At 35.6% G+C, this 22585-nt stretch overlaps 4 protein-coding genes and 1 long non-coding RNA gene across 8 annotated transcripts in view; 1 reads left to right on the top strand and 4 right to left on the bottom strand.

Moving 5' to 3' along the window:
* Window positions 1-311: 311 nt before the first annotated feature.
* Window positions 312-12639, bottom strand: LOC143201728 (ethanolaminephosphotransferase 1). Of its 2 annotated transcripts, none has more exons than XR_013006988.1 (8): window positions 12324-12639; window positions 12157-12225; window positions 11906-12098; window positions 11278-11573; window positions 9567-9875; window positions 9319-9501; window positions 8612-9259; window positions 312-379 (listed from the first exon to the last, which is right to left on the bottom strand). XR_013006988.1 is itself a non-coding variant. In XM_076412964.1 (8 exons), the coding sequence occupies exons 1-7, from the start codon at window positions 12381-12383 to the stop codon at window positions 9197-9199; spliced, it is 1173 nt and encodes a 390-aa protein (XP_076269079.1). In that variant the 5' UTR covers window positions 12384-12639; the 3' UTR covers window positions 6918-7797; window positions 9172-9196. The 2 variants fall into 2 exon arrangements, 1 of the variants encoding a protein (XP_076269079.1); XM_076412964.1 differs by lacking the exon at window positions 312-379 and adding an exon at window positions 6918-7797 and having other exon boundaries at window positions 9172-9259.
* On the bottom strand, window positions 451-1016 carry LOC143201767 (uncharacterized). The gene is made up of 3 exons (XR_013006990.1): window positions 854-1016; window positions 708-792; window positions 451-646 (listed from the first exon to the last, which is right to left on the bottom strand). It is a non-coding gene; the product is annotated as an uncharacterized LOC143201767 (long non-coding RNA).
* On the top strand, window positions 960-4697 carry LOC143201753 (ADP-ribosylation factor-like protein 16). Its single transcript, XM_076413004.1, has 4 exons — window positions 960-1391; window positions 1445-1590; window positions 2193-4471; window positions 4597-4697. The coding sequence occupies exons 1-3, from the start codon at window positions 1166-1168 to the stop codon at window positions 2370-2372; spliced, it is 552 nt and encodes a 183-aa protein (XP_076269119.1). The 5' UTR covers window positions 960-1165; the 3' UTR covers window positions 2373-4471; window positions 4597-4697.
* Window positions 2457-6686, bottom strand: sip3 (septin interacting protein 3). The gene is made up of 10 exons (XM_076412941.1): window positions 6380-6686; window positions 6202-6294; window positions 5996-6148; window positions 5803-5922; window positions 5550-5753; window positions 5244-5491; window positions 4726-5182; window positions 2923-3088; window positions 2757-2856; window positions 2457-2699 (listed from the first exon to the last, which is right to left on the bottom strand). Exons 1-10 carry the CDS (start codon window positions 6506-6508, stop codon window positions 2654-2656), a joined length of 1716 nt encoding a protein of 571 aa, XP_076269056.1. The 5' UTR covers window positions 6509-6686; the 3' UTR covers window positions 2457-2653.
* A 948-nt stretch (window positions 12640-13587) lies between the features above and the next one.
* Window positions 13588-22585, bottom strand: part of TfAP-2 (Transcription factor AP-2) — a 65321-nt gene continuing 56323 nt past the window's right edge. For all 3 annotated transcript variants that reach the window (XM_076412952.1, XM_076412951.1, XM_076412953.1), the window contains exons 2-6: window positions 20980-21291; window positions 19550-19739; window positions 14715-14827; window positions 14461-14659; window positions 13588-14398 (exon numbers count right to left, since the gene is read on the bottom strand). In XM_076412952.1, the coding sequence (XP_076269067.1) occupies window positions 13971-14398; window positions 14461-14659; window positions 14715-14827; window positions 19550-19739; window positions 20980-21291 (1242 nt within the window). In that variant the 3' untranslated portion in view covers window positions 13588-13970. The remainder of the gene's footprint in view (window positions 14399-14460; window positions 14660-14714; window positions 14828-19549; window positions 19740-20979; window positions 21292-22585) is intronic.

The following is a 22585-nucleotide window of genomic DNA, read 5'->3' as shown; positions in this document are numbered from 1 at the left end:
AGAGGTCACGCTATTAAAAAAATGACATTTTTATACGAAATCATGTCTATAGATGTTTGTTTTTAAAAATGTTTAGAACCCTATCTGTCAATGATAAATTTATCAAGCTTAAGCATTAGCTAGTGGCTCATTGGAATTCCGAACTACTTTTAAACAGACATTTGCGGATGTTTATTTTATCAGACCATCAAACGTTATTTAGTACATTTGAATTTCTTTAAAAGAGTTAATTTGTCACGACTTCTTTTTGGGCTTATAAAAATAATATTGGTCATTTGATTTATCTTCACAACAAAAAAAATGTGTAAAACCATTTTTTGTCGATTTTTTTTATTTTTAGTTTTTTTAACTTAAAAAAACCGGTGAACATTTATTATACCTGTACATTACTTTGATTAATATATTTTTAACATTGCGGAACTAATATGGGTAACAAATAAAACGTAAAAAAAGAACTTAAAATTTATTGTTATACAAAAAAATCTGTACAAAACTTAAAAATACAGCAACATAAATAACAAGCACTATTGATAATGATCAGCGGGTTGTTTCACCCAGTAACCCCAGGGAGCGTATGTTTCTTTCCCATCTTGTTCTGTAGGTCCACGGAAAACCTTGATCTGTACCCTACCACCCTGATGGCCGCCTATGCAAAACAAATAATAAACATTACAAAATACCTTATCTATAGATCTGGTCGTTCTTACTATCCGCTACGGATTTCTCCGAAACATCATCCTTTAACGCTTTGGCATAAACACCGACGATCATGAGAATAACAATGAAAAACCACTGAACGCACAAAAGTTGATATTAGAACAAAATATTAACGCAAAAACCACCATATTCTTACCCTAGACAACATATTGCGGACTGTATCAAGCTTCCTAACGGACTGAAAGAAATGCGGTTGGATGTAGGACGCAATTCTATTTTATAGTGCGCAATGAATTCTTTTGTTATTTTTTTTTTCGTGGTCAAACCGCAAACATTGTTTCTCTCGGCGCTCGAATCCAAAAAAACGACATGGTTTAGAAATCTAGTAGGCCCTGAACGAGAAGTTCTCGGCTACTTACTACTCGGGGAAAGTGATGTGTATTTTTTTTAGCCATGGCCCACTGGATATTGATTTTCAAATATTTGTATCATTGTTTGTTACGAATTGATGGATTTTATAAAATTGACAACAACGGAGTGGGAATATCGATCAAATAATGTGTTCGAGATGGTGTTGTGTATCGGACCCGAGGGCTCCGGCAAAACCTTGTTATTGAAAAAGATTCAGGATCCCGATTATGTCGACAATACCACCGCTTCGATACCCACCGTGGGTACAAACATACTCAGTCTGCAACTAGGCGACAAGATATACACCATACGGGAACTAGGAGGTAGGAAGTTTTTCTTTTTACCGATGGAGGTCTTTGACTTAAGATTGGTGAAGGTTCCATAGCGCCCCTGTGGCCGAAATACTTTTACGACGTGGGGAAGGTGATGTACGTGGTGGACGCTTCCAACTTATGTCAGATATCCGCCGCTGGAGTACTACTGTACACCGTCCTAGCCCACCCCCTTTTGATGAATGCCAAGGTACACTTTTGTTTTTCAACTATCTTGTTTATTTATACGTTGCATAGCAACCAATCGAATATTACAGTAAATCGATATTCTTTACTGCAAAAATATCCTACTCTACAGATATATCTTCATGATTTCGATGAAAATAATGGATTAATGATCGTTAAACAAGACGTGTTTAATTTTTCAATCTTTATTCCAAGCACAGAAGTGTCAACTTTATACAATCGCACATGTAACTCACCTGTTCCACTAAAGATGACGTTATCAGCATAGAAAGTTATAAGTAATTTATTGACATATCCACTTAAAATGAATCTATTTGAAGATAAGATCAATAATAAATCGATTTTTAGCGATCCCATATTTTCTATCAAAAAAGGTATAGTTGAAAACAATTAATAGCTTTTATTTATACTTATTTTTTTGACTGAAATCTTAAAATAACCTGAAATTTTTATTGTTCCTTTCACAAATTGGATTCTCGACACTTTTGGCCGGGTGCACATAGTCATCAGTGAGCATAGTAAATTTAAGAAATTCGTTATAATTTAAAATATCCTATTTTAATAAAATGTTCCGACAGACAAACATAGACGCTAATTTTTTTGCAGTTCTTGTTGGTTCTCACCAAGATGGACGCTAGCTACCGACAAATGAGGAACGAGGCGTTGCTGATGCTGCAGATGAAGAGACTACAGAAGGAAATCAAACAAAAAATCACCATCGTCGAGGCCAGTGCCATCACCGGCCTGGGCCGAGACGACATCCTGAAATGGATCTCCTCCCAGTGAGCCGTGACGCTCACGCATTATTCCTCGTTGTCCAGTCACTAATGTCATCGCTAAAATCTCGACAGGGAGAAAAAAAAACCACCGTTTCGTCGGACAAAAAATAGGTTTATCACAAAATCAAAATGCATTCTTCAATAAACATCGCCTAAAGTACATAATCCTTTAATCTCCAGATGATACGTAAAAATATAAAGTACTAAAGGGTACTAAACAGTAACAATAAATAAACGTAAACATGAATGAAACAACAATTTCTTGGTCCTTGTTTATGATCGACGCTATTAGTTGGGCTGTTGCTGTTGTTCCGCTTGCAGGAACCTTTGTAATCTGCAAGAAAATTCATTGAGCGCGTCATCTCCCTAAGGAGGGAAGATAAAAACTTGCCTCCTCCTCCTCAGTTCCTCTTCCGGGGTCGTACTGCTAGGAACGTCGCTCTCGCTCATACTGTTTATTACGGGCTCGTTTGTTTTGTCTCGCGCGGGTTCTACGACGGAAAAACAAAGACATTCATTCAACCGGCTCACGACTTAGACGCTCGTTAGATCCTTACCCCTGTTGGCGTCTTCGGAGCTCGTAGCGGCCGCTTCACTTTCGCTGGTCTGCGACTCTTGTGGTACTTCGGTGTTACTACTTGAACTACTCGTCGTCGGTTGTAGCTTATGCATGGTGACTACGTTGTACTGCTGCATCATCTGGACAGCAGCGTCGAGCATAGTCTGGAACATCCGATAGTTTGCATATACCGATCAGAATATATACCAAAGATTTATGTGTGTATGTAAACTTTCATAAATATCACAGGTGAGATGGCCGAACTTTGACTTTAGCTCGCAGGAAACGATGAAATCAGAATTCTGATCTAGAAGGCTGAATGAAACAATAAAACTACTACGAAATATAGCTATGATCAGAGCAATCAGAGTGAATTACATCTCGTCTAGGTAAATTTCCGGTGCAAATACGTTTTTTGGCAATTTTACTTGCTATTGACAGTCCTTACTGCCAGTGATGTCCTAAATATAGAGTTGCTGAAATTAGCTAAAAACTAAACAAAAACACATTACTGCTATTTTATCTCTTGAAATAGCTCTCAAGACTTCTGCCACCAAAATTCTTCTTAGACTTACTAATTGTTAAGGGTTAGGTTACAACACTGAATTTTATTTAACTACATTTTCAAATGAACGCAAGGCAACCTGTTAGTCAACTATATTTTTTTGGATATAAAAACTAGTTTTAGAACGTCTATTTTTTTACTTTTTAGTAGCATGTCATGGTAAAATAAATAGGTTTTTTTTTTAACACTTATTCTGTATAACTTTACGAGAAAATTGCCATTCCCATTTGACAAAAAGGCGACTTTTTTATAATTAGTTTGGAAAATAGAATTCTGAAAAAACCAAACCGGTTAGATCGATATAAATTCTGGACAAAATTATAGAACAGACTAGACACAAGATTTCACAACACACTAGATTTCAAGTGAAGGCGAAAGCAAAATAGGACAATAATCTATCCGGTTTCTTTTTAATCGATATGTGAATAAAAAGTGGTAGGTCACTACTATTTTGGATTTGATTTCACGACTTTTAGGCATTGAAATTGATATAAAAACACAGCCAGCCATCTTAGCGTCCCAGGAAGATCCAAGAATGGCATCAAAGAACTTCCAATGTGATGTGTATATGATGTACCTGCTCCGTACTGCTGATATCCCAACAACAACAAATGAAACAGTACTTGGAACATTCGCCGACGACACAGTTATCATGGCAACAGATATATCTCTGCCTAAGCCTGTAGAAAAAGTAAAAATAACAGTTAACAAGATCCACAAATGGAATAGACTCTGGAAACTACAGCTTAACAGCTTCGAATCTCTCCATGTTAATTTTGCGTGGCGACGAAATGACAAAAACCTAATTATATCATTCGATGGATGCTCGATTCCTCAAGCAAAACCCAGCAACGTGGAAGCAATAAAGCTACTGGTCAACACGCAGGAAATCAGATGATAGAAACAAACCAAATCACAGGAACTCATTTAGTGTAATCTTAATCTTAACTTAAGTGATTTAGTTTTATTTTAATTTACAGTAGTAATAAGTTAATTTTTAAATTAAGATTGTACAAAGCATATCTAATATATGATGTAATTAATACCAAAAAATGTTTATTATGTATATAATACAATCATAAGAAATGCTGATTGCCCATTGGGTAGATCCTTGAGCCACTAAGAGTAATAAAAAAAAACTTTTATTATTGTTTAAAATTACTCAGAAATATCCTCTTATAGTCTCTAACCAATAAATTGCCATACAAGTCCATGTTTTGATTTTCCAAGGCCTACCTGAATATTAATCAAGCATTGTATCCTCGCCTGGATGTTTCTCCTTTCGTTGCCCTCCAGCTGTCGCAGTTCCTCGTCGGTCAGGACGCCGAGATTCGCGGGGGGCACCGGCGGCGGGACCATGAACGGTATAGGGAAGGGGAACGGCGGTAAAATTAATGGTGGGGGCGCCTGGCCAGGTACCGATCCCGCCTGTGGCTGGGCGGCGCCCTGGGGAGTGGGTGGCGGTGTCTGCGGGGGCATCTCGCCGTTGGCCTGATTGAATTGGTTGAAAGGATTCGGCCCCGGAGCGGCGAAAACGTTGAAATACGGATTGGGAACGGGATTTGGTGGAGGCGCCGCCGCGGCCTGGGGTTGCGCCGCGGGAATGTTATTGTTGGTGGGGGCGGTGGGCGCGGGGCTACGGAGGATATTCAGACGACATGTAGGACAGGTCTGTTGTCGTTGAAACCACGACCTTCGTCGAGAAACACGAATTTTAATATGAACACTGATATATATCAGATGAAACAAATTACCTGAGACAAGAAGTGTGGAAAATATGGTTGCAAGGTAATTTCTTAGACGCCGTTACCATCTCCTCCCTGCATATGATGCAGACGTTGTCCGCCGCCTGCAATTCTTCCGGCGTCGCGTCCGGATACAAAGTATTCATGTTATGAATCGCACGTCTCGACAGAATTACGTCACTGAATGCTTTCTTGAAATTCCGTATCGTGTAATACATTGGTCTGAACGCGAATAATGGTAAGGTGTATATCCTCACCTAAAGCACCAAAATATAACCTAAAAATATTGTAAAATACCATAGAAAACACACTTACCATAATGGCAACAAACGCGATATACAATATCACCTTGATAAAACCCATCACCAACTCGGTGTACAATAGAAACACCGCTTTATTATCCCAGGGCGTCTCGCTGTTCAAGTCCACTGAATGTAACGCATACTTTATTCCTATATTAAGGACCACTGTTATCAATACTGCATATTCAAAACCAAACACCAACTGAACCGAGGCTCCCTAAAATCAAAATGTGGTCTTACCTCTTAACGTCAAAATTTCATATTACCTTTGACATTGTTGACTGACACGCGTGCAATATAAAATGCATGTCCAAAGCTCCCAACAGAAGAAGCAAACTGAGAATTCTGACGTGAAACACCCAACTGATAACGGGGCTTCTTTCCATCTTAAAGCAACAACCCATTATCAGTTATATTATCATATATACATTCATTATTATACTGGTCAATAATACTCACATAATCAACTCTGTCTTCAGCTAACCAGTGAAAAGACTTGAGGAATAATAACAAAGTGAAAAGAGCTACAAATTTTGGAGTAAAATCATCTCGAAACACTGTAAATGCTAGACAAGTTTCGGTTATAGCATACCACGACCTCTCCATTAAGTGCTAGAAAGTTTCTGCGTTAAATACAAACAATATCGGCATGCGGAACGAATTACCTCAAATTCAGTGGTTCGTAACTGACCGAAAAATATTTTCCTCATTAATTTTCCTAAGATCCATACGCCTATAAAGGCTTGTATATATAATACCTAAAAACCATATTTGACGTTAACCTTATGTTATCGCGGTTGCAATAAGGAAAACAACGCGTGAATAATGGGCACGGATACTTACAGCCATGCTAGGATTTGACTTCGTGATATAAACCACCGAAGGATAGAACTGTTTCTTTTGATAGTATGCATTTGCGACAACTACGGACGTTAAAACAAAACTAACGAAAGATATGCCTAGGAACCTCATTTCGGGTTGTTTATATTTTCTCAAAATTATATCAAAATAACACCCATCTATCTGTTTTAGACTTTGTAGGAAAATAAAATATTAAATACGTGTTTATCTGCTTCTGGCTTATTTGTTGTTTGTCAGCAACGTCAAAAATATTGATACCCGACCGCCTAACGGCCAAAGTCACAACTACGCAGCGTGGAACACGGCAATTGGTTAAAATAATCGATCAATTGAAGTTTTTTATTGCATAGATAACTAGATATACGTGAGGATTAAACGATTTTATAGCCAAAAAAAATTATGGGGAATTTGCGGTATACGGTATAATCACGTATGAATTTAAAATCACGTCAGTTTCAGTTACTTACAACATATTTAAAAAGCAGGTTCGAATGATGTGGGATACTAATAGAAGCAACGGTTTTGTGGTTTTTTTAAACAGTTTATTTGAGTATCACAAATGAATGACCATTGTTTCGCACAAAGAAAGTAACGTTTGGTATTTCTATGTAAAAAGGTGTAAAAATAATAAATGCAAATGTCTGTAGATTGGTCAAATATGAGGATCCCTAATGTCATGGTTTTAGCAAAGATCAGATATCGCATTATGTACAGTGTCACCTCTGATATTTTCAGTAAATTTAATGGTAAGAACGGCCGAGAAGATCAATAAATACTTTTGAACTGATCAATACCTAGAGGTAGTACTGTATATACGTGCAAGAACCTATTTTTTAGCTAGGCTTATACAACCTTTACCAGATATTCAAATATTTGACCAATATTTCAAAAATATAAATAAATAAATGCCTTACATATGTACTGTAGTGAAAGAGCACAAGTCGTGTGGAAGAATGCGGCGGACAGGCAGTGCCCGCTCCGTACTGTAACTATTGTAATTCTTTCTTTGCGATTGTTCGAGTTTACGTCAGATATTTTCACATTAGTTAGTCCCTCGAGACGTTACCCAAATCGATTAAATAAAATATTCTTTGGTAAATAAAATGCCACAATATACAAAACAAAAGGAAAATACGAGCAAGAACATTACCGGTCTCTTTTTTTTCGGTTGAATTCCTTTCGCAAACCTACAAAACTAAGAAAGGGGGCGACAGAGAGAGAGAGAGAGAGAAAAGAAAAACACTATATACAAACAGATCCGATACCTGACGATCACGAATAGTATTACATCGGGATACGTCGTATTCAAAGGTATCTGCGATTGGCATCAAATAAACAAAATCCATTACTACAAAATAAAAGGCAGGGGTTTTCCGAGGGACAACACTTGATCTCGATATCTGTAAAAAAAAAACAAAAGAATGATCAAGCCTCTTCAATCAACAAGTATTGGCGCATCCACCAAATTACACTGTATTTGAGTTTGCAACGTTGCCAGATTGTGCTCGTGCAAAGTATTTATGCATTTTAGAGTTTAACGGGTTATTGTAGTTCAGAAATTTGAAAAGGAAAAACGATTTATTTTTTTCAAACTTTCAAAATATAAATAATTTTTTAATAAGCTGTACATTTTTATAAGCCGATTTTATGTGATCCTTATCTATACATTCTTCTATAGTATAAAAGAAAAACTGTAATTATAAAAAAATTGGATTTTTCACTCGAAGTAACTTAACGAAAACAATTTTAACTAGAAAACCCCATTATTATATTAAAAAATTAATGTTAATGTGGTGCAAAGAAAACATGTCTGGCAACATCGCGCACCTTTCAATTATAGGAATAAATAGTATAGGCGTTTCATTGGTTCACAGTCAGATGACGCCGGAGCTCGTGTCTGATTGGTTGAACGCCCATACAGGCATATCGGTAAGACGAATTTGGTTATGTTATTAATTTTTCCTTCTCTTTTTGTTTTGTTGTGGTAATTAGATTTTTGTGGTTAATACGAAAGAAAACGTATAGAAACAATTCTTATATTGTATATCTAGTAAATAGCATGAACGGTTTCCAGAAAAATATAAAACTGGGGATTTTAGGGTCTAAAAGGGCCCGGGAATAAATTAATTCGAATATATTAATACGTAGTAGCGGTTTCTAAACTACGACAATTCATTCGAATATATTAATACGTAGTAGCGGTTTCTAAACTACGATGGCATTTTCTTGTCAGTAGGTAATGGTAATTAGATTCCAATAAATAGGTACTAAAACTAGATCACAATCCTTGAAAAATATCATTTTGCCTGCAAATTTCTGATGTTAATTTTCTTTAATAGTATAACACAAGCATTTCAATACAATCAATAACTCTGTTTCTTTGTAATTACATTAAAATGTTTGATTATTTCATTTAATCAAGTAGTATTAAGAAAAACTACAGAGAACTAATTAAATATTATATATAAGAACTGTGTTTGAAAATATTATATTAAAACTTGAGAAATTATTTAATGAAGAAAAAGGTTTTGAGTAACAGTAAAATATTATTCAAAGGCACACTTTCATGCAATCTTCCATAAATAATATAACACCAATATTTCAGCAATAAAAACTTCAAATATCTCGCCCCAATTGTAACCTAGTTTAAATTTACTTCATCGGGAATGCGACCAAGTATTTCTCTGACTCGAGACACAACTGACGTCACTCGTCTTACCGAAAGCCAACCAACCACGCCGTCCGGTATCTTATCTGTCCCCGTCACGGCCTACCTGATCACGCGTTGTCGGCAATTAGTCAATCCGACGGCTTCCTGATCGAAAAACAATCGATTTTAAAGTGTCGGCACATCTGTCTCACCTGGAACCGGCAAAGGAATCGGATTTTTATCAGGAAAATGTGACGTCACCGATACTCACCACGCAAGTACCGTAGTGGAGATGAGCGATGGACGTGCCGACGCACAGACCGTACAGGAGCGACATTTCCAGAGCTGCCGACTGGGTGGCGCACGATATCAGTATCGCCAACGCCGTGGGTACCAGCATCCAGTTGAACCAATCACACCTGGTACTGCTCATCTGGGCCACGATGATCCTGCACTGAAAACGACGAATCGGCGGCGTGAACGCGGTATAATGTCGACGCTAGCATCATGGCTCCTCACCGATATGTTTGAGAATATGGTGCCCATGAGGAAGAACAAGGCTCTGGGGTCCTTGTTCACCACGTCCGCGGGACTCTCCAGGATCCAGAAGAGGGTCATCAGGAAAAATATGAAGATGGGTATGAGGGGCCTGATGGCCTCGGAGAACGACCGCATGTGCCCCGTCTTGTCCCTGTACGACTTGTAGATGTTGTACAGCACTATGGGCACATTTGATATCAGAGCGGAGATGTATAGCACCAATTCGACGCACAGTCCGTTGGTGATGCCGCCGGGAAATGTATAGTACCACAATTCGTGTCCAAAAATCTTTAAAAAATAGATATATAGTTAATTCTATCGATTAGTTAATTTTACTAGTCGAAAAAATCAAATTAGCATTGGATTCTTACACAATTACTCTTTTAAGTAATCTTTGATACTAATCAAAACTGACGTTTTCTTCTGACGTACGCTTACTCAGTTATATCATAACGGACGTAATATGTATGATTGCGTACATCTTGATTACTTTCAAACAATTAACATCGACTAGAAACCTATATTTATATACTTAATTCACCATTTTCAAAAAAGTTCTTCGTAGTATAAACACTTTACATGTTATCTTTTGTAACTCCCTGTATAATGGAAAAAAAATCGGTACTGTGTCTGGCACTAAAACAGAAAAAAATTGAAATACGCCAACAAGATATGATTCGAATCAGCAATATCTTTAAAACAAAACAAAGCACTTATAGTGGAATGTTTTTTTATAATAATTAGTTTCATTAAAATGTAAAACCGGTAATAATTAGACACTTTACGTACTCATTTTTGGTTGCAATTAATTATAAAAAAACGTAATAATCTGAGCTGTTATGCAAATATTGACAGAACATTTATTATAATTTTATGTCAATATTTTGTCATTTTTCTATATTTTTAAACAGACAATCAGTATGTAAGCCAATCGCAAATAACAAGAAAATAATACAATACCAAAAAAAAAACAGGAAAAGATATTAAATTAACTAGTCAATAAGCTGCCTATATATTTCCTTTCTAAAGACTGCAATTTTTCTTGAGGTATGAAAGTTATATCATCGTAAGCACGCGTATGGGTTAAAATCGTATGTACCAATCCGGCTGTCTTGATTAATTTCAAACAATTGAGGTTGACGTGAAGCTAGATTTAACAATTCAATTTCCAGGAAAGAAGCGAAGCCTTTTCTAGCAAAAGAGAATACCTCATTTGTGTTTTAGACAAAATTATTCAATTATGTCCGATTTTTTACAACCCTATTGATATTTATTTCATAATCTATACTACTGGACAGTTTTCCAGTTTTTTTACTATGAATGTCACTGCCTGAGAAAAAATAAAAATACCAGTGACAGCTGTTACTTTGTGTCATCATTTTAAAAAATGCCATGAAATTTTCAACGAAAAAGGTTTGTTTTAAAATTTATAAGAGACGTAATAAAGTAATCCGACATGACGCTTTAAATTTAAACGTTAAAAACTTCTGGAATATTTTTTCAGACGTTTTGGATTAATATAATCCCAAGCATTCATTAAATATTTTTTTATACAACAGAGTATAATAATAATAATCTCGTAGTTTTTTAATATAAGATAAAGGGGCAATAAATTTTGATTAAAAGCTTTTTGACACTTCGCTAACGTAAAGATGGAATTGTTATCGAAGGAATTCGTTAAACTACTTACACCGGTCAACAGGAAAGTAATGATGGTACCCCACATGGTGAAGTCGTACCCCCAAGGCAAAAACATCACGCCCGTGTTGTACTTCTCGAAATGGGACAGGTAGAAGTTGATGAGGATGTTCCACATCAGGAAGAACATCCGGAACGGGCTGAGGCTGAACTTGGGGCCTCGCCCGAATATTGAGTACATGGCGACCGGTATGAGACCGGCCGTATACGAGTCCAGCCCGTGGTCGAACAGCTCCCCCAAGGGCGTGCTAGTACCGGTCCTTCGAGCTTGTTTTCCATCAATACCATCTGAAACCGAAACAAATTGATGCCAAACAGTAAGTTTTTTTTTTTCAAGGCTGATATATTAACAAATCGTCTCCGTAGTGATAATTAACTACAATAGATAACCTTTAACACCAAAACACTATAATTAACTGGCTAGTTATTTATGTTAATGAAAACGAGTTCCTATGTTTGTTGTGCGTGTAGAATTTTGTAAATAAATGAGAATGAACGATAACAAAGATCCTTGTGAGTGACCTATGACTCTGGCCTAATATTAACGTAAATATATACGGTACTATTTGAAATGCAATCGTCGTTAACAGTATGTGATTCAAACAAGTCACAATACGTACCCAGAGTATAAGCAAGAAATAATAATAATGCTGCCGTATACCAAGTCCATATCGGTAGGGGTTCGACATCTTTAACGTCCGGATCTGACGCCAAAAAATTGTAATCCATCAATGCGAACATTAAATACATCAGACAGGTACACAAAAAACCACTGAAAGTCAGTAGATTCGGAGCAATGTTTCTCGGGCAATACTATAAAACAGGCGTCATATAAAATTTGTTGCTCAAAATAATACTTCCGTTAATTTACCTCAACTACCCAATTCCAGAACGGATGCATCACATAAATACTGAGGAGCCCGGTATCCTTGCAGTTGTACTAAAAAAAACACATACACACCATCATTTAGCAGCTTTTCAACGCTAAATCGCTTTAACGACGGGCTAAAATTACAGGATATAAGCACCTATAATTACCTTGTAATGATCGAATCCATCTAAATGTTCCCGGTTTAAATATTCTCTTTCCACCGTCATGATGAATGAATCCTATCTGCGCGATTAAATTCGAAAATTAACTGAAACCTTGCTGGACGTCGGTCTGGATTTAATTTTAACTCATTATAAATCCGGCGCGGATCGATAAGTTTTGCGTTTTCTAACAGCGATGGGTGAATAGCGATAAACCGCGTTCAAAACCGTACTACACACACACGCGGCTCCCCATATTGAGTCATGTGACGCGAAGTTAGCGCGATATCTGTGACATTTCGAACGTTCTTCTGTTTGAATTGATGGCATATTATTCGGCTTATTTGTCATGTGGTTAAAGGCTTCTTTATCTACACTAGTGGCGTCGGTCGGCAAAAAAATATCGATATTTTCTTACTTTAATTTAGGTCGATATGGTTTTTATAATATTTAAGAAATATATTTAATTTTTTTCAAAAAATTTCAAAAAATATCAGCTCGATATCGATATTTTTTCGGCATGGATATAAAATATATAAAACACGTTTTATATTCTATTTTAGATAATTTGATGTTTTCTTATAAGATTATCTTTGGAATTTGTTGATTTTGAGATAACTTTTCCGTTTGTTTAATTTTCATTTAATTATTCTGAGTGGTTTTGTCAATACAAATATGACTTGAAATTCTATTTTATGTATTATATTTGTATTAGGTTGTAATTTAGAAGACAGATTGATAAATAACTTCTAGACAATGTTTTAATTCAATTCAGTTAAGATATAATACTATGCTTCAAAAGTGGTCTATTAAGACCGGTACTATTCTATTTTATTTTATATATTTTGCTTGACAGGCAGTAATTCTGAGCTCTTTCCCTGAAGCATTTTTTGCAACAAATGCTGTTTTACCACTGTAACTGTTAAATTAAATGTCAGATTGTGGTGAAAATTTGACATTTGTCGTTGAAAGGTTTAGGCCTTTATAATGTCTGGTTTACGAGAGTTAGGGTATTTCAATTTTTCTTCTTCTTTTAATTTTTTTGGTCGTATTAATATGTTATGGTATAATCGAATGAAGAGAATTATAAACCAATAAAAGAATAAAAGTTTTTTCGACTTCATCGATTCTGTGTAATACTAATAGAACTCTATTTTAGGATAATTCATTGTTTTAAACTGAATGAGCTTGAATAGGAGTGTTTTTATTTTGGGTTTTACGACTTAGACAGAGTCAAGGGGGTGGAATGAATAAAACTACGTGACAAATCCACAATCTGTTGTGATATATTTTTTACCCAAGGTTAATATCTTATAATACATTATCGGCATTGGCACTGATAGAAAAAAATATATCCGATTGGCAATAATGTACATACGAAATAAATCGAGACAAATTACGAAAAAACGAAATAAAACAAATGTAATACTTGAAACGATCGCGTCAACGTCGCACTTTCTTATGTCCCATGAAGCGATCGCCGACACTTTTCAGTATCGGCACAAGAGTCCGGTTCGTGTCTTTTGTATATAAATATTAACTTTACACAGAAATAGAGGTAGTCGAAGCTCCACCCACCCCATCACAATGGCCGCGGCACTACGTTTCGAACATCAAGCCCTTCCTCAGGTCACAACACATTATCGAGCAACGTCACTTCTTGTCTTCCAGCTTGGCCTTGTCCAGCGACGACGTGACCAGCATCCCCTGGCCCTGCGACGGGTTCTGGTTGGGGAAGACCTTGTCCAGGTGCTTCAGGCTCTCGCTGAGGAAGTTCTGGATGGCCGTGAGGGCGGCCACGATCGCCGGGCTGCCGAAGCCGTGGCTGATGAGCGAGAAGTGCGTCAGGTGTCTCTGTATCGAGGGATCGAGCAGGATCTGCGGCCTGGTGTTGCACAGGGGCGACCGGTCCTGGTTGAGGAGGTCCATCAGTTCCTTGGTGACCTGTTTGGTGGCCTGGAGTAGTTCTTTTCGACGGGGCGTCTCGCCGTGCTGCCTCAAGAGGTATTCCGCCACTTGTCTGGCGGGGAATTCCGTCTCGCACACGTAACCGAAATCTCTGGCTAAGTGGATGGCTTCTCCTGAAAGAAATTCGACCAATAACGTCACCGGTTTGATGATGGTGGTCACAACAACGGCTTACCTTCGACCAGAGAGGTGAGTAACGTGACGTTGGCCGCCTTTCGTCTTCCAGCGGGCAGATTCAAGCCGATCTTCTCCAGTTTCTCTCTGAGTATCCTGCCGCCGTTTTTGCTCTTTGCTCTCCGCAGGACACCGCCCAGCAGGGACGCGTTGAGGCACTCTGGTGGCGATAACCGCCTTTGAACTTCACCTACAGTTACCTAAACAAGAGCACGATCAGTTCTACGCTGTCTAGATCATCGTTCACCGGACTACCTTGTACTTTGACGTCGACGAAAGCAGGGAGAGGCGTCCAGGTACGGAACAGAACACGTCGCTGGGCGATACCATCGATCCACCACCGGAGTGATCTTTGGCACCTTTCATACCTGAAGAGAACAAAAAAATCACGGTGGCATTATTATATTCGCCATAATATCACAACCAATAAATTTAATACAAAATATTTGATTCCTCTAAGAGACTTGTAAAATATTTGTTGATTGTACAATTGCCAGTAAAGTTTAAAGAAGACTATAATATGTCAGTTGGCATACCGTCAATGATAATGACGTTGATGGAACGTCTGACATTTGTAAGATTACCTATAAAAACATAGAAGAATTCATATACGCTGGCCAGTGAAATTTAAAGAAGAAGAAATATTCGACAGATTTATATTATAACTTGAATAAGAGCTCAAAAATATACTTCCAAATAAAATACAGATAAGTGAACAACATGTAACAACTATTTGACTATCATACTGTTGTCTTGACTACTGTTTGGGTTAACAATGTTTGATGACTGAAAAAAGGTCAACAATGCAAGAGTACATACGCCGGAGGCTGACGCAACTTACAGCTAGTTTGAAATGACCGCACAACTTATTTACCAATACATTTTAAAGAAGACTTTATAATATTTGACGTATTTTTCGGTAAAATCGATATTATAAAATTAAGTTAGTTTCTGAAAATTTAAATTAATATTCGAAATTATTTAAATATTCTATAATCTCTAGTTTGTAGAACATAACTTTATATTATAATATTAAAAACATTAAAAAACAGTAGTCAGTCAAATAAAAAAAATGAAGTAGTTAATGCACATTAGCCAGTAATAACTAAAAGAAGAACTAAAAGTCGTGTACAAAAGCCATTAAAATTATGACAATGCTAGAAAATTTGTTGTTTTGACTGGTCAGTTCAGATAAACCTATTTTATATTCCTTCTATAGTACGACAGGATAATTTTAAGTCAAGTCAAACATATAATGTATTGCTTAATTTTGACTAGCCAGTAGTAACTATATATTGACATATTAGCCAGTGAAATTTAAAGAAGATATAACATTTGCATTTTTTTAAAATTCTGGAACAATTAATGTGTAATAGCCACCAAAAATATAAAGAAGAAAATTAGTAAAAAAAAATTAATTTAGGAGACTTATTTGAATTTTAAATGATTTAGTGTATTTAGATCCAGAAAAATGTAAGTAAGAACCATTTAATGTTAGCGTGGTAATTTTTTTGAACCGTTTTAATGAAGAGTTGTTTGAAAAAAAAGACTCGGTGGAACTTAATGTAAAATAAATTTAATTTAATTAATGTGAATTAAATTTTTAATCTGGAAGAATTAATGTGTAATAGCCACCAAAAATGTAAAGAAGAAGATTAGTAAAAAAATTATTAGAGACTTATTTGAATTTTAAATGATTTAGTGTATTTAGATCCAGAAAAATGTAAGTAAGAACCACTTAATGTTAGCGTGGTAATCTTTTTGAACCCTTTTAATGAAGAGTTGTTTAAAAAAAAAGACTCGGTGGAACTTAATGTAAATTAAATTTAATTTAATTAATGTGAATTAAATTTTTAAAATCTGGAAGAATTAATGTGTAATAGCCACCAAAAATATAAAGAAGAAGATTAGTAAAAAAAATATTAGAGACTTATTTGAATTTTAAATGATTTAGTGTATTTAGATCCAGAAAAATGTAAGTAAGAACCACTTAATGTTAGCGTGGTAATCTTTTTGAACCGTTTTAATGAAGAGTTGTTTGAAAAAAAAAGACTCGGTGGAACTTAATGTAAATTAAATTTAATTTAATTAATGTGAACTAAATTTTTAAAATCTGGAAGAATTAATGTGTAATAGCCACCAAAAATGTAAAGAAGAAGATTAGTAAAAAAAATTATTAGAGACTTATTTGAATTTTAAATAATTTAGTATTTAGATCCAGAAAAATGTAAGTAAGAACCACTTAATGTTAGCGTGGTAATCTTTTTGAACCGTTTTAATGAAGAGTTGTTTGAAAAAAAAAGACTCGGTGGAACTTAATGTAAATTAAATTTAATTTAATTAATGTAAACTAAATTTTTAAAATCTGGAAAAATTAATGTGTAATAGCCACCAAAAATATAAGGAAGAAGATTAGTAAAAAAATTATTAGAGACTTATTTGAATTTTAAATGATTTAGTGTATTTAGATCCAGGAAAATGTAAGTAAGAACCACTTAATGTTAGCGTGGTAATTTTTTTGAACCGTTTTAATGAAGAGTTGTTTGAAAAAAAAGACTCTGTGGAACTTAATGTAGAACATAAAATGTTTCCCCCGATACTCGAAGGATAAAATTGTTACACGTTAAAAAAAGACTATTGTAAAATTAATGGGCTCGATACCATATACGAAAATGACTTTATTTTTTCGCCCATTAGAGACGGATAAAGAGGCGAGAATTAGCCGGTTAATAGAAGCGAACGGATAACACCCGTCGCGAACTAACAAATACTTTTTTTCCCGGAGTAATCTCGTTTCGAACATAATAAGACTTTCAAAATAGACTTATTAGCGGTTTCCCTTAGTGCCGGCGGGGCAGGGGTAGCTGCGGGGTACCGAGAAAAAGGGCGACGAATAGCCGTAACAGTTTGTTTATGGGCGTGGCGACATCTGTCGGTTCCTTTTTGTACACGGCCCCCTTCCGAGGTGGGACAGCCGCGTGTTTTTTCGCCGTGTAGTGTTGTTAAAATGGTTTATTTAGAAACGGTATCGTTAATATGGCGTTTTCCTTAAGCAGTGGCTATTTCTGGAGAATCCCAATCGGTGTTCGATAAAGTTCGGTAGTTTCCGTCTGATTATGCGACGTTGCCATTTACAAGCAATCGAGACATGCGAGAACTTTCCATCCAGAAGCGCATTCATTCAATTTTAATTTTAATGTTGCAAACTGGGTTCCATTCTATACCGAATTCTTTGTACTTAAGGCATAGTTGACCCTGCGAAACTAAAAGTACAGATAAATATGACTCGATGTCCTTCATTTGATGATCCCTATTTTGATGAAAAAAATACTACTTCTAAACTTGAGAGTAATCGATTAGGAATTCATAAGAGCGTGTCAAATAGTAAGAGGTGAATGTTATTAAAACCACATAAAAATATGATTGCTGAAACAACGTAGCTCTTGAAATTCCAATGGATGCTATATTGGATGAAATGCAAGCTAATTGAAGCAGTGGCAATTAGAAAAGCCTAAATTTATTGACTCATAAAGATTTATATAATATTCAGTAAGCAAACCGATTGAATTCGACAGGTACAAAACATAAAAGTGACGCCACGAGAGTCGAATGGTTAAATGAGGTCAAGAATACAGGATGTGTGTCATACAAGCAACAATCTTAGTTTCTAAGTACCTAAACTACCTAAAATAAAGAAGATTTTATGTTAATCATAACAAATGAAGGACAATATGAAATGTTAAAAGAATATAGCCATGATTTACGTGTTTACATATAACAGGCGCGCCATCTTGTTTATGTGGCTCAGTTTCGCTTTAACCATTGTGTTGTGTAGTCCAAATTTTATTATAGATAAATATACGCCACAAGAACCAGCAGAAATAGTGACAATATTTATTGAAAATAATCGTTCCATTATTGACAATCTGCGGTAATTGCGTCAAAAATATCCTAATCGTCCAGTGCCTCACAAAACCACAATTTATCTTTTTCTGCTAATTTTCGATAGTACAATACGACAGCAGACAGAAAATGTGGCTCTGGTGCGCGATAGTGTTGCAGAGTCTCCACAAACATCAATGAGGAGACGTGGTTCCCAGTTACACATTTCGGCACGTAGTTTAACGCCAATTTTGAAAACTGATTTGAAAATGTTCCCGTACAAAATGCAATTAGTCCAAAAATTACTACCGAAAGATCTCGATCAACGAGTTGAATAAAGTAATATAATCCCAAGGCTGTCTGGATAAATTGAAGATTTTTCGTCTAAATTGATAATGAGAGATGAAGCCCATTTTCTTCTCAGTGGCCACGTCAATAAACAGAACAGTCGCTTTTGTGGAACACAGAATCCTCCATTAATTCATGAAACATCATTGCATCCACTAAAAACAACTGTATGGTGTGGTATTCATGCTGGAAACATCACTGGTCCCTATTTCTTGAAAATGACCAAGGTGTTGCTGTTACTGTTACTGCTAAACGGTGCCAAGACATGAATTGAAATTTTCTTGTGTCTGAAGTTGAAGAGTAAGGACTAGAGGACATATGGTTTCAACAAGATGGGGCCACAGCACACACAGCTCGTTCAACAATTCAATTATTGAATGACGTTTTTCCAAGAAGACTAATTTCGCGAAGTGATATACTTCATGGCCAGCCAGATCTCTGGATTTAACAGCACCAGACTTTTTCTTATGAGGTCTTTTAAAGGATTTTTTTAAAGAGTTTTAATATGGCAGATATTTCATATTCATTTAGTTAGTTCATTGTTTTCAGACGAAAAATACACAAAAACAAAAACAAACATAACAAAACAAAATATACAAAAATATACAATTTGGTTAACTTGCCAATTCAAGATAAATTATTCTACTTATATTATATTCTTCAAATCTACGTATAATTCTCAACAACTGGCAACGTTACGAACTCAAACACTTACGCCCGCGCGGGGATTCTCCATTGTGAATTCAACATAAATTATTCTATTTATATTCTTCAAATGTACGTATAATTCTCAAAAATTGGCAACGTTGCAAAGTCAAAACCGGGGATTCTCCAGGACTAGACTCCTAGTTTTTCCTTACCTTTCAGCAGTGGAATGTCCGTGATGAAGCCGGTATTATCGTCGATGCCGGCCTGCGCGTCCTCCACCGCCTGACCTAGGGCCTGATGAAGGGAGAGGGGGTCGTCGTGACGTTGGGGCATCCCCGAGTAGTCCGGGCGGCCGCCGCCGGGAGCGCTGTACGGGAAACTGGCACCATGACCGAGTTGTCCCTGCAAAACCAAACGTTCGATGAGCTCAAGACGATTCTAAAGTCCCTCGGTCAAAGGCCGGGGCGCATTCTTGGCCCTTCCTGATGTAGTTCGGGAATGTTCGTACGGAGGGGGCCCAGGAATTCTTAGGAAACGTAACGGGAGAGCGGGGGAAGGGACGGATATCTTGGGAGGGTGATTCGGCCCAAACCGCGAAACTAAAGACGGGTCCAAGTTATTATTTTACCCACGGAGGCAAGTACGTGAGATAGTTTGGAAGAATTTTCGGTCAATTCTCCGCGTTTAGATTGAACAATCTCTACTACATACAAAAATATACATTACATATCAACAGACTGACAAAAAATACTATCGACAATAATAAAATAAATGGAACTTAACTAGAAATCAATTTGTCACTGAGTTGAAATTATTATTACTCTAAATTTGAATAGTATCTAAATCTCAACTAATGAAATACAGCTAAAATTGTTCCATAGTTACAACTCTAATTACAATGCATATATCTAGAATTACAATTGTAATTAGGATTATAACAATTAAGGTTAACATTCAAATGTAACTCTATCTCTCATTTCAATTTTAATTAGAACTGTACGGCATGTTTACAACACTAATTACAATGCATATACATAGAGTTACAATTGTAATTAGGAATATAATAATTAGAGTTAACATTCAAATGTAACTGTAACTCTAATTTCAATTTTAATTAGAACTGTACGGCATGTTTACAACACTAATTACAATGCATATATCTAGAGTTACAATTGTAATTAGGAATATAATAATTAGAGTTAACATTCAAATGCAACTGTAACTCTAATTTAAATTTTAATTAGAACTGTACGACACGTTTACAACACTAATTACAATGCATATATCTAGAGTTACAATTGTAATTAGGATTATATCAATTAGAGTTAACATTCAAATGTAACTGTAACTCTAATTTCAATTTTAATTGGAATTGTAGGGCATGTTTACAGGTCTAATTACAATGCACATATCTAGAGTTATGATTGTAATTAGGATTATGAAAATTACTGATACAATTCACATTTAATTAATGAATATTAATGTAATCATGAATAAATTCAAAACTTTGAACAAATATTTAGCATATATTTATATTTAATTACAATTGTGATTAGGAATACAATGATTGTAGTTAGAATGTTACAAATTCGAAATGCGAAAAACAAATTTTAATTACAAATTTAACAAAAATGGTGCTTACCACATGTGAATGATTGGGATCGCCTTCTCGAGGCCGCAGCCCCAGCTGGTTGTAGTGGTGGAGGCCCGAGAGGCCCCCGTACGGGTCGGCCAGGTACTCCAAGTGTTGCTGGGGCGGTGGACTGGGGGCATGGTGGAAGGGGGGCGGGAAATAGGGCGGCTGGAAGTCGGGCTGCGGCAGCTGGTGTTGCATAGCGGCCGCGTGGTGGAGCCCCCCAGCGCCGCCCCTTGTCGCCCCCGAACCGCCGGCGCCGTAGCCGGGGGAGCCGCCCCCAAGCGCCAGGGATCCGTGACCCGATGCCGTCAGTCGGTCCTGGAACGAAAGAACGGAACAATGTTTCGTTAACATGTCGATCGTCGTCAATCACTCTATATCTTAACAAGGATATAATTAGCATTCAAATAAATTACTTAATCGGGAATAAAACTGTAATTGACATTCCAATTTTAGTTAGTAATTCAACAGTAATTTTAATTTTAGTAAATATAAATATAAATTGTAATCATGTCATTTCAGAACACAATTAGAATTGTTATATAAAACTTTGAAAACTTTATTTATACAAAAAACAAAAGTTGCATTTGAAATATACTAGGAATCAAAATTGTAATTATAACACTAATTGTAACTTGAACTATAATTATAATTGAAACACATTACAGTTGAAATTATAATTAAAATTTGAATATTGAACTTTAATTTTACGATATATCAGATATTATTGCCATTACTGCAATTATTTAACTGTAGTTATTGAAGAATTTGTATGAAAAAAACTGAAATATTATTAAGAATAAAACTGTAGATTACAACGATATTTGAAATAATCAATGTTTAAGATTAGAATTATATTTGCAATCCAAATATTAACTACAATTCTAAATGTAATTATAATTTTAATTGTGTCTTAATTTTATTGACGTTATCTGCAAAATAATTGGAAGGGATTTATCTGCAATTATGTAGAACAGTTTTTCAAAAATTTCAAATACAACTAGGAATAAACTTGTAGTAAAAATCTACCTAATTGTAGTTATAGCTCGAACTATGACTATAATTAAGATAATTAAGGCTTTGTAGCAGATTTAGTGTTACAATTATGACTATTAGCAGTTTTTTAATTACAATTTGAATCGTTAGTACAACTTTAAGTAAAACTCCTAATTTAATTGTGATTACGTTTTAATAATTAGTTGTAATTGCTGTTGAAATTAGTAACTATTTCTTCAGTCATAACTTGAATTTATACTTGAAACATAATTACGACTAAAATTGTAGTTCAAATCTATCTAGCTGTAATTATAATTTGAATTATGACTGTAATTCAAATAATTACGATCTTGAGATATGCTTAAAGTTATATAATTATAACTATTATTAAATTACTAATTAAACTGATTGAGTTTTAATAAGTAGTTTGTAATGTTAGTTGGCATTAACCTGTAGAATTAGTAACTATTTTTTCAGTCCTAATTTGAATTTAACCTTGAAATATAATTAAAAATAAAACTGTAGGTAAGATAATAATATTAAATCACTGAAAATTATATTCCGCGACATCTTGAATATTAAAATGCTATTAGGACAAACTATCAATTATAATTGA

The sequence above is a fragment of the Rhynchophorus ferrugineus genome, unplaced genomic scaffold, assembly GCF_030347505.1.
Source record: "Rhynchophorus ferrugineus isolate W39M unplaced genomic scaffold, kcgeb_rfMv2 rfM8, whole genome shotgun sequence".
Taxonomy (NCBI): Eukaryota; Metazoa; Arthropoda; class Insecta; order Coleoptera; family Curculionidae; genus Rhynchophorus; species Rhynchophorus ferrugineus.
The sequence above is the reverse complement of the archived record's forward strand: the minus strand, read 5'-3'. Positions and strand labels throughout refer to the sequence as shown.

Excerpts from the sequence above, each read along its gene's own strand:
- LOC143201753 (XM_076413004.1), top strand. The coding sequence starts at position 1,166 with ATGGATTTTATAAAATTGACAACAACGGAGTGGGAATATCGATCAAAT. Across the intron at positions 1,392-1,444 it reads CACCATACGGGAACTAGGAG|GTTCCATAGCGCCCCTGTGG; the intron begins GTAGGAAGTTTT and ends AGATTGGTGAAG. Across the intron at positions 1,591-2,192 it reads CCCTTTTGATGAATGCCAAG|TTCTTGTTGGTTCTCACCAA; the intron begins GTACACTTTTGT and ends ATTTTTTTGCAG.
- sip3 (XM_076412941.1), bottom strand. The coding sequence starts at position 6,508 with ATGAGGTTCCTAGGCATATCTTTCGTTAGTTTTGTTTTAACGTCCGTA. Across the intron at positions 6,295-6,379 it reads AGTCAAATCCTAGCATGGCT|GTATTATATATACAAGCCTT; the intron begins GTAAGTATCCGT and ends TATGGTTTTTAG. Across the intron at positions 5,754-5,802 it reads GTCAGTCAACAATGTCAAAG|GGAGCCTCGGTTCAGTTGGT; the intron begins GTAATATGAAAT and ends TTTTGATTTTAG.
- LOC143201728 (XM_076412964.1), bottom strand. The coding sequence starts at position 12,383 with ATGACGGTGGAAAGAGAATATTTAAACCGGGAACATTTAGATGGATTC. Across the intron at positions 12,099-12,156 it reads TCTGGAATTGGGTAGTTGAG|TATTGCCCGAGAAACATTGC; the intron begins GTAAATTAACGG and ends CCTGTTTTATAG. Across the intron at positions 9,502-9,566 it reads CCATATTCTCAAACATATCG|TGCAGGATCATCGTGGCCCA; the intron begins GTGAGGAGCCAT and ends CGTCGTTTTCAG.